Consider the following 12,054-nt stretch of genomic DNA (forward strand, 5'->3'; position numbering starts at 1 on the left):
AATCCTACATAAGTTCAAATCCTGGTGAACACGCTTGTTCGGTGAAGGTTTTCTACGTTCAATGTGAAGGAAATCTAGTTTTCCTTAGAAAGTCCTCCCTGATAGTTTCCATCCTCTTGCGCAGATGCCAATTCCATTAAATTTTCTGCATTAAACACAATTGTAATTCTTTCTTTTTAAAGAAATCTCAGGGGAAATAATTGTAAACATCAGATTCAGTGCGATTATGAATTATTATTTTAAAGTAGTTAACATTTTGAGTGGGAAAAGCATTTTTAATACGCTCATAAACAACCCCTCCTCTAAATTGGCATCAAACTGTGTCGATTTCTACAACAATCTATATAAATACGTTTCCAAAAAATTCTGCTAAAATATTAAAAGTTGTATTTGTAGAGCATTTATTAGTTAGATTTGTGACTACCTACTCAACTTTTGGTTTTCATAACCTATAAGGTATTTTCTCCCGCCTTCTTAGCATACCTTCGTGGTGTAATGGTCAGCACGCACGGCGTGTATTCGAGAGGTTGGTGGTTCGAGTCCCGGCGAAGGCATTGCTCCTATTTCACATGTCCTGCTTCGAAATAACCTAATGTTTCTATAGTGGCACCCAAACCAAAAAAGGTGGTGGATGATGATTCTCCGCCACAAGGATTTGGCGATTCGGTCCCGTAATCCCCAGTCGCCCTTTAAAAGGGGGAGTATATACGGTATTTTCTCCCGCCCTTTTAGCATGCCTTCGTGGTCTCAGTACGCTCGGCACGCATTCGAGAAGTCCGTGGTTCGCGTCCCGGGTAAGGCATTGCTCATTTTTCATGTCTCTTGCTGTTAAAAAAAAATGTAATGTCTCTACAAACCTTCCATTCATCAGAATAGTAATAAAGTAATGAAGCATAGAGGGTAGGGGGAAAAAGGAATTTTAAAGAAAAGATTATTTTTACAAAATGACTCAAAATTTCTTGAGACAGTATAAGTAGTTATATAACTCAAATAATTAAATATTTGACCTCTTAATTTTACCAGTATTTCTGTATAGAAATAAAACATAATTAAATATCTTTAATGAGTATCATAGATAGTGGAGCACATCGAGTGAGCTTCACAATATTTTCAAAAGCAGCCACTTTGACAAATGAACAGAATTGTCGGGAATCGCTTATGAATGTCACTTACACGTTTCATAATGCCAAGAATGTTATAAAAATAACGGTTATGCTATATCAACAACTTACCGATCTTTCCAAAGTGCTTAAAAATAGAGCTGTTCCAAAAATTGTATTCAGTTCATTCACGGTGTTTAATCAAAAGCTCGTCGTCGATTTTTGAACTACTTATCGATAAGTTATTGAATTCAAATTTTGTACACACACCGTTTACGGATGATAATAATTCGATTTAGAGTTTTTAAAATTTAATGTCGAAGAAATTTTTTGCGCATATTTCCATTTAAGAATAAACTAAAAATCTCAAAATTTTTAAGTTTGCATCATTTTACAAAGCGTAAAATAGCGTTTGAAATAAAATTTGCATGAAATTCGTAACCTAATTTCTGATTTTGGGGCGAATTTTGTTTTAAATTTATATATCTTTTCGATTATTTGAGGTAAAAGGATACTTGGAAGTAAAAGACTGAACCAATAGTAATAATAATAATAATAATAATTTACCGCATAGATTAATGGTAATAAGAGATTACTTAATAGCTTCTTTGCTAAATTCCTGTACAGTTTTATAAGAAGAATCATAGGTTCTTAAATTACGAAATCAAATAATTGAATCGCATTGTCAGATGCATAATATTTATAAATTTATCAAGACAGCCTCACGTTTTTGTTATTCGTGATATAAATTTGTAGATAAATTTCTTAAAGAGAATTATTTAATATCGTATTCCCATTAAATTACACGATACATTATTTTTAAAACAAAGGGCGTTAGCCGAGAAGGTCTATTAACTTCATTTTCCGTTGAAAACTATGTCAGTTCACTTTTCAAACTGTTGCTACCACATATTACAGCCCTGTATTATATTTAAAGAAATTAAATAATGGTTTTGGTTTATTAGATTACGGCAAAGCACTCGAGGCTATCTGCCTTGAAATTAAATAATGAATAATCTGCATAAATATATGTATGTTTCTCGCATTGTGATAAAACAACGGTACCTAGACCCATCCAATTTTGAATAACGTACATTTCCACCCGAATATGGGCATCTCGAAGCCAAGATTTGGAATTTGTTTTATTATATGTTTCATATTTCGTAAAACTTCAATGAATTTTTAATTAAGAAACTCAACGATTTTAAAGCGAGCAAAGGCAACACTGTATGAAAATAATAATATAAAAAAGTATCTTCAACGGGCGAGACTGTGTATCGGAAATTCTAAAGATATGCTCATTTAAAATTTATTTTGCGGTATTGCTGTTTAACTGAAGTTTTATGGTTTAAGTGCGAAGAACATGATATTTAAAAATAAAGGTAACCCACAAACCGTTAAAAAAACGCCCTTTGGGCCTAATGTAAAATCTGAAAGATTTGCATTTTCAGATTTTTATGTTTGCATTTATTACTTTTATTTTTCTCGTTTTAATTCATTAATGCTCTTATAGGTAAACGTTCATTTTGTAAAAAATTCTATTTTTTATTCAATAACTGCTCTGAAACGGAAATTCTTAAATCCCTTTATATATGCATCCACTTTGTAACTGGTAATAAATTTGTTTCTTTAGAGTCAGTGTAAGGCTTTTATCCCAAAACATCAAGAAGATTTCTCCCCACGCTAATGACAGCCATTACCCATTGTCGTCAGAATTGCATGGACCCTTGTCCCCTTAGGCATTGGGGGTTAGAAGACATACAAAAATACGGGCTAGTCCTTTTTAGCGTGTTTTTTCGATAATACAAAAACACGGGACTGTCCGTTTTCGAGGGTACATTTAAACTAACAAAAATCCATAACGAACCGTTAAGAGACCTGCATAAAAGAACGAGAAAATCCGGGCCAAACCGTTAATGGGTTAAAGAACTTTAAAATTGCTGATAATTCTAAAAATAATGCACACAGATTTACTAAAGGCATAAAATCCTTAACTGGAAGATAAAAACAACATAATTCAATCATTTTTACAGCAAAAAATGTACAATTTACAAACATATAAGAGTAAAGAAACTGAGATTATTGAGCCGGGTAATAGAGTGGATATATATATAAATATATTTATATACGCTTGGTGCGGCCGATTCCAACCAAAATACGAGGTGCACATCTACATGTTATAGCAGTCTTATATACAAAATTTCAACGTTCTGAGGCTACTCGTTTTTGAGTTATGCGAGATACGTACGTACGCACGTACGTACATACGTTCGTACGCACGTACGTACATACGTTCGTACAGACGCCACGAAAAATTCTCTTCAGAATTAATTTTAAAGCAGTTTTATAATTTTTTTGAAGGAAAAGAGTATTTTATTCTGTCCTTACGTACAGATATCACGCAAAAACATCGTTAAATTGCATTCGATAGCGGTCAAAATGGATATTTTCGTTGAAATATGCTGCCTGAAACTTTTCGCGATTACAATACTTCTTTTTTACTTCGTACAAGGAAGTAAATATAAGAAGTTATAGTAAATTAAATTTAGAAGTTTACTTTCATATTTTTTTTATCTTGTGTGTGTGTGTATGTATGTATATACAGGGTAATGCATCTTATAATACATATAAAATGATGCAGAATAATGCGTTATATGTGTATATATATATAGATATGTATTTCTACTTCCCGCTGCCCGGAAAACATAGAACATATTCCATGGAATATAAGTGTGCATATTTATCTCTTTGCCTTGCCTTAGCCGAAAATATTTGATGTGGATACCACATAATTTCCTTGTACGGCTTATTAAACTGTGCAGTTTTTTTTTTTTTTTTTTTTTTTTTTTTGCTGCAGTGCATTTAAGCTTATTTTTCTCGAATTTCATAAAGATATATTTCTAATTCAATCAATTCAGTTCTCACTTCACGACAAAGCAAAAGCACATAAAAACTCAATCTTCATTTAAAAATTGTAAAGTAAAGAAAAACCGAAAATACCAACTACAATTAAAAACAGTTAAAATAATTTTGAGATTAAAATTAAGAGTTTCTGCGCAAAAGCAAGTATTTCGGAGAGCGGACAGAAAGGCAAAATTTTGTTGCACAAAATTGAAAGTTTGCTTTCTGTAACACTGGGCAAAAAGACACTGAAATTGATGCTCAAATTAATTTAATTCAATACCCTAATAACAGATTAAAATACAAACAAATGGCGGCCTCGTTAGGCTTAGTATCACTTTGTTTTAAATTCTACAACTATTGCATGCAGATTAACCAAAAGCATAAAAACCTTAACCGGAACATAAGAACAACATAAATCAATCGCTTTTAAAGCAAAAACTTCACAATTTACCAATATATAGTAATGTATATATTTTAAATCCATTTTATAATCCGTTTTGGAAACAAGAGTCCTTTATTCTGTCCGTGCGTACAGATGTCACGCAAAAGTATAGTTCAAATGGATTCGAAAGCGGTCAAAATGGATATTTTCCTTGAAGTATGATACCCGAAATTTTTTGCGATTACGATACTTACTACATATTTTTATCTACTTCCTTTATTTCGTACAAGGAAGCAAGAATATGTAAGCATGGCTCTGCATCTGTGACCTTTAAAAACAGTGATTAACATGGCGTGCGTTTGTCAGAATATTCTATCAAGACCAAAAGTATATTTTACATGATTACAAATATATATGATTTTAGTATTTCTTACTGCGTATACTCAAGTTTCTAAAAGGCAGGAATGCATTTTAAAATTTAGATTTAAGGGCTTTCGGTAACGAAATCTAATCTCAAATTTAGCACTGGTGATAAAGGTGTCGCTAAAAATTTGCTTAATTGGAATTAGTTCCCTATGACACCCCCTTTTGATATATATGTATATTAGTTGGGTTAGGAAATGCACATATGAGTTTTTTCTTGCAATACTACATCATCATCAGGTTTTGTCAGTAAAGTTTCACTGCACTAAACTTCTCGGAAATTCTAGCGTTTATAATCCTTTTTTAAAATTTATTTAATATTTATGGTCTCGCCTAAGGATAATTATGTAAAGGCTTATTATGCATTGCAAATTTTAAAAGTAAAATAAATATTAATATATATATATATATATATAATCACGTGTTAAACTGAGATTTAAAAAATTAGAATAATCACATTTGATTCAAAACAAACCTGCATTTAATACCTGTGCTTCGTTCTAAATATACGTAATAGCAGTCGGTATGTTGGTTAGATTGATAAAATATATAAATCAATGGGCAGTCATCACGTAATATTACCTGTCTCAACAAATAACTCTCTCAGCAATAATATTTTTAAAAGGAAAGGAATCGGGAAAGATTCTGCCTGATATCAATACGGATTACTGATTAGGGAATTAGGCCCAGCAGTGGATGAATCTGGAAAAATTCTGTCAGTAGGGTTAGCAGTGAGGGAGGCGGAAGGATAGCAGCGAATGAATCGGCACGATTTTTTGACCAAAAGATGAAACAGAAAAGACGATTGAGAAATTCCCGTATGAGCCAATTTTTAAGAAGATTATACAGCCAATTATTTTAAAGATTCTTTTGTATCTGATATTTTTAATGATAAATTTAAACATGGAATTCATTTCATTGTCTTTATATATCAAACAATTTGATACACAATCTCTAGAATTTAATACACAAGTTCCCCCCCACAAGTTTATTAAAAACAGACGGCATTTTATAGCATTTATTTAAATTTTATGCTATACATATAAAGCGTCTGACCGAATTTAAAGGAAACCAGCTGAGATCCTAATTCTCAAGAGCGAAAAGGCTAACATAAGTTAAAGTATGATTAAGAATGCAAGGCGTGCTTTTCTTGGAATATGTAAACAAGTAAGCAAAAAGAGCACGGCCGCTTACAAATTACAAGCAGATTTAACAACGGCTCGTCCGGTCCTCTGCGAGCTACTTACAGTTCACCACTGGAGGATTCTGACATGTATACAAATTCTACGTTTTCACTTGTTTGCAGTGTAGTAGAGGTAATGTTTTGATGAAATAAATAGTTGGAACTTGCTATATTAGAGAAAAGCAAAAGCAGTCTGAATTTTAAGTAATTCTACATAGAAAGATGGCTTTTCATTTCGTTAGATATACAGGGTGATCAAAAAGTCAGTATAAATTTGAAAACTTAATAAATCACGGAATAATGTAGATAGAGAGGTAAAAATTCACACACATACTTAGAATGACATGGGGTTTTATTAGAAAAGCAATAATTAGAAAAGCAATAATTAGAAAAGCAATAATCTGATCAGAAAAGCAATAATTAGCATAACAAATTAAGATAAAGCAAAGATGATGTTCTTTACAGGAAATGCTCAATATGTTCACCATCATTCCTCAACAATCGCTGTAGTCGAGAAATAATGTTGTGAACAGCACTGTAAAGCATGTCCGGAGTTATGGTGAGGCATTGGTGTCGGATGTTGTCTTTCAGCATCCCTAGCGATGTCGGTCGATCACGATACACTTGCGACTTCAGGTAACCCCAAAGCCAATAATCGCACGGACTGAGGTATGGGGACCTAGGAGGCCAAGCATGACGAAAGTGGCTTCTGAGCGCACTATCATCACCAAACAACGCTCGCAAGAGATCTTTCACGCGTCTAGCAATATGGAGTGGAGGGCCATCCTACATAAAAATCGTACGTTCCAGCAGGTGTTTATCAGCCAGGCTGGGGACGATGCGATTCTGTAACATATCGGCGTACCTCTCACTCGTCACGATAGCAGTTACAAAACCAGAATCACGCATTTCCTCGAAGAAAAAAGGCCCGATAACAGTATTTTTTTTTTTTTTTTTGGTTCTAATAAAACCCCATGTCATTCTAAGTATGTGTGTCAATTTTTACTTCTCTATCTACATTATTCCGTAATTTATTAAGTTTTCAAATTTATACTGACTTTTGATCACCCGGTAGAATTTTGCCAGCTCCTGATGGATCTGATTTCGGGTTGGATGTATATTGAAAGAAAAGGAATTAAGCTACAAAATGAGAGAGTCGATTTGGAATTATAATCAAGAAAATACCACTTACTCATGGCATTTGGGAGTATTTCAGAGTTTTAAGGTTATACTAAAATGTTTCTGGAAATGACCCTTCGTGTTTATAATAACGGCATTGTAAGAAATCGTTGCCTTCTAAGAACTCGCAGCAATAAAAGTGTTATTAAAAGCTTTCGTTAAAAGGAAAAGATACGTTGTACGAGAACTTAAAATTTATTTTCATATCAATCAATAATTTGCTTAAATTTCTTAAACTTTCTTTCAATTATTTCTCGAGAATTTGGTGATTAGGCAAGAGAAGAGTAAGCCTCTCCTCTATTCTGTGGAGTGTTGTTGGCAGAAATTTGGATTGGAGTTTCACTAGATAGTCCACGTGAGTTTTATAAACCAGTCCCTCCCTGCTCATGTGCCATGTCTGAAAAAAAAAAAAAAAAAAAAAAAAAAAAAAAAAAAAAAATGATGAAAATAAAAGTAGTACTCCATTTTCTGTTACTTTACGCGTTATGCTCAAAGTAGTTTATTTTGTAGGTACTCCTTTGTTATAGCGGCCCCCGAGATTGAAACGCCAGTCATCTGAGATATTTTGCCCAAAGCTGGCTGCGTTTTCTTACACCTCGCACGTAGCACCGGCTACGTGTTCTAATACCCCCCCAAAATGCAACACGGTGCTATTAGTATATTAGCACCGTGTTGCATTTTTGCTCTCGCCACGTGTTCTTATATTATTCATTTTTGATTAGGTTTTTCGAATTCGCATCATATATTTAAAAATATATTCATTGATTTTCGTGGGGGTGAATATTACGTTAACAATTTTTACTCAGTAATGATTTGGATGCCATATCATTTTTAAAGAAAGAGGTCTTTTTCCTGGAGCAGGTTTCATAGGAGAATGGTGTACACACCTGGGTACCTGGGCTACAGGCCCTACCTCTATCGATTTAAAGAATTGGGCATTTCCTAATTATGGATGCATTAACAACTTAAAAGTTTAATATTTTTTAAACAATAGTTTAATGAGTTGCTACTAAGTATAATTAATATAGAATTGATAGCTAAAAGAAGTAAATGGGGTGAAACCGTGCGGAGAGAACTCTGAAAATGCACATCCGGTTGAGAGCAGAACGAGCTGGTGACTGACAACCTGAAAGATAAAGAATAGCATCGAAGCAAACATAGCAAGAAGAAGAACAAGTGTGAATCCTTTGGTGAGAGGTTATCAGAAAGTAAAAGGCGTGCAAAATCTAAAACGTGAGATATTAAACATATACTAATAATAATGCAATTAGGATACAAGAACACTGATGTTGAGGACAAATAGTTCATCGGGATATATTCGTATGAGTAGTGTGAGAGACAGCATTACTGAACAGATAAGGTAATCATGCAATATTGCTATGTAAGTGAGGTAAGCAAAATCAAAATGTAAGCAATAATAGTTAGATAATATTGTCACTCAGAATTGCCATAGGGTATTTTACATTTGCTAGATCGTTAACATTGTAATTACAAATTTTTATCACAGAGTTTTGAATATTTCATTGACTTTCCAAAACGTTACGTGCAAGTTTACAGTAGACAGTCCTAAGTTGATCAATTCTAAGTTTAGTGTGAATACGATTGTTGCGAATGCACCAGGTGAATTGGTAATTTGTCTTGAAATACAGTTTTGTGCAGTTTGAAGTCAACTGACAATCGAGTATGTAAAAATGACCACAACATGAAACTTTAAGATAATGACAAAACCATTTAGAAGTGCAGTGGCAAAAATTGGAAAAAGAGAAGGGCCTCTGTGTTGGAAATTGGTTCAGGGGTTCCAGAAAATCGTTCGTCACTACTATTAGATTTGTGTATTCCTGAGCAGAGGAGTTGAAGTCTATGAATTGATGTAATAAAAGGCTTAATATGTGTGAAAGTGCTTCAGTTGGGTGGAACAGTTAAATGTGATAAAATAATAATAAAAAGGATAAGGATTTTTAAAAATATTTTTAGGAAACGAAATGGCAGTATTCATTGTTATTATTATATATTATGTTGTTTATTTCTACATTCGCGCTTCTCGAAATTATAGCTGTGATCTTGGAGTAAATCTAGAGGTACCATTTTGTATTCTAGACACTTTGCTGCTGAATGTTCAAATTGTAGGAGGAATTTTTTTCCTCCATCCTTTTGACTACCGTTTATTTATCCCACAGTGTCATAATTTTGGACTTCTTTTTATAGCCGAGATCATTCACTGGTAAGAGATATGAGAGATATTTTTAAAATGAACTTTAATTTTATGTTAAATTAATTGAAAAGCTTCTATGTGTTTCAAGAGATAGTCCGATACTGATATCGTTTATAAGTTTTCAACGTACTGCCAAAGAAATTTGAGTGAATTTTGCTGCTATTTACACATGCTGACTTTATTTGCTTAATTTATAATAGCAGGAATGAACTTTCAGAATGCAAGGAATGACAATTTTTTGAGTTTTTTATGTTTATTTATTTTTTCTTTACGGAAACTGGAGTATGAAATGTTTAAATATGTTTTATTTAAACAAATAAATATATAGCATTTAATTATTTATTTGCTTAGATAAAAGTAATTTAGAAACTTTTGCATCATGGATCTCTGCCATTTAATATTCTTTAAACAGTACTGTTAAATTTTTAAAGCAATTACATTCTTAGAGCTGGAACAATTTGCAATTAATCTGAATATTAATAATTTGCCAATGTCAAGTAACGACTGAAACTGACAATTGTTAGTAATAACTAATTTTTTATAGAAAAGTTGAAAGGAATTGTCTTTATACAAAAGGGAAACTTTACACATAATTTATTCAGATTATCAATGTTACAGTGAAACGTTTTAGCTTAAGATCATGTTAAATAAATATCTTTATGTAGAAGCAGATGTACACTGATACTGAAATGGTTTTAAAATTATCTAATGAGCGTATATGAAATTATAAAAACGTTGTGATATAATCGTCTGCCTATAGATGGCGCCACAATACAACGGATTTTCCTTTCGTCCTTATGACTTTTCTGTTTGAAGTCTTTATGAATAAATATTTTCGCGATGCGCAGAGCTGTCGACGTCTTCAAAAACGTGAATTTCAAAAACAAACCAAAACCCGTAAGTGTAGTTTCACTCAGATTATTTGTATACCTTGTTTTGCTGCATATGTGTAATTATAAATGCATAAAAATTCTTTTTTTTTTTTTTTTTTTACAAACAACGCTATTCTTTAAGATTTCTCATTCAGCATTCCCTTTCTATTTAATATTTTAATGCATAATTTATGCGTATAACATTTTCCTAAATAGTTTATACATATGAAAACCTTTTAAAGGGGGAATAATTAATACATTTAATGCATAAAATTAACAACTCCCTTAAATTTATTTTATAAAATATTAATCTTTATATATTGACTTTCGATACTAAAATTCGGAATGTTTAAAAAGGAAACGTTCAATACATTATCCTTCATTTTTCTTTTTAACCGAAAGGGGAGTCAATCCAGAAGGGCTGTTAGTCTCGAAACGGCATTTTGCGTTGAATCACATGAATGCGATGCATGACTTTTCAAATTGCTGTTACCAAATATTATCGCCCTGTATTATAATGAAGAATCAACCTGAATATATGTATGTTTCTCGCAGCGTGGGGAAAAAAGGGTACCTAGAGTCATCAAATTTTGAATAACTTAGTCTTCCCTCCGAAGATGGACACCTAGAAGTCCAAATTTGGAATTTGTTTTATTGTCTATTTCATATTTTGTAAAACCTAACGACTTTTTGATTAAAGACCCAACAGTTTCAAAGGAAGCATTGGCAACACTGTACGGGAATAAAACATTTTTGTTTCCAGCACACAAGACTGTCTATTGCAAATTGTAAAGATATGCTTTTTTAAATATTTTTAGCCCTAAGGGACATTAGCTCAAATGCTCTCGAAACGCGTATGTGTGTGTATTTTTAGCCCTAAGGGAAATATTTTTAGCCCTAAGGGACATTATCTCAAATGCTCTCGAAACGCGTATGTGTGTAATGAAAAAAACGCGCTTTTGGACATAATATAAAATCTTTTTTGTTGTTGCTTTTGTTTTTATTGTTATTATTAATTTTTAGGATACTTTCGATGTTATTGAAGGCAACGAAGGGCATCTTGAAGAGCGCTATGTGTTCCTTTTCAAAGGAAGAGTTTTCGTCACAGAGAAACAAACCGTATCAGGAAAAGAATTTTACCACGTTACCAACTTGTTTAAAGTATGTATCATATTTATAATTATATATATTTCTGTTCGCACAACTGCATTTATGTTAACTTGCGTTTAATTGTTAAGCTTATTTTCTGTTTAACTTATTTCTTTATAATTAAAGAGTTCGATTTTGATCACAGTAATTTTTTTTTTCGTAAATTAAAGAAAAGTGAGATTTTTTAGAAGAATTTTAATGTTATATGCATTATGATTGTGCAATACAGATGGATGAATGACAGCTTCTATAAGTATCACTTAATAATATCAGTCATACACTTGTCTTATTTTAGAGACTGAGCAATGTAAAAATCGGTACTTACGTATTAACGCAAACACCATGACGCAATATGGCGATTTTTTTTACAGATGAAAAGTTACTTATCCAAGTATACGTTTGGTGATTTTCGCGACTTTCTTTAAAAGGATTGCTTAACTAGCGATATTTAATGTAAAACGTACAACACAAATTTTAATTATTAAATAAGAATTATAGAATGCATTAAAAAATAAAACATGTTTTTAACGAAAATTTTTTGTCTTTTTTTCCCCCGCTGTTTTCCTCATATACACATCTATCTATTTTCGTTCAAAAGGCATGAAAGAATGGCACAAACTCGCCATTGTGCACTCCAGACATACCTTATC

The 12,054-nt window shown here is 32.4% G+C and overlaps 1 protein-coding gene across 5 annotated transcripts in view; it reads left to right on the forward strand.

Moving 5' to 3' along the window:
- The window catches only part of LOC118190192 (protein Obscurin-like), a 735,887-nt gene that overhangs the window by 417,728 nt on the left and 306,105 nt on the right, over positions 1-12,054 (forward strand). For all 5 annotated transcript variants that reach the window (XM_085817109.1, XM_085817110.1, XM_085817106.1 and 2 more), the window contains one exon: positions 11,279-11,416. In XM_085817109.1, coding sequence (XP_085673235.1) covers positions 11,279-11,416 — 138 coding nt within the window. The remainder of the gene's footprint in view (positions 1-11,278; positions 11,417-12,054) is intronic.

This window comes from Stegodyphus dumicola, chromosome 5, assembly GCF_044657685.1.
Source record: "Stegodyphus dumicola isolate Sdum_Otavi_A_Nest chromosome 5, ASM4465768v1".
Taxonomy (NCBI): Eukaryota; Metazoa; Arthropoda; class Arachnida; order Araneae; family Eresidae; genus Stegodyphus; species Stegodyphus dumicola.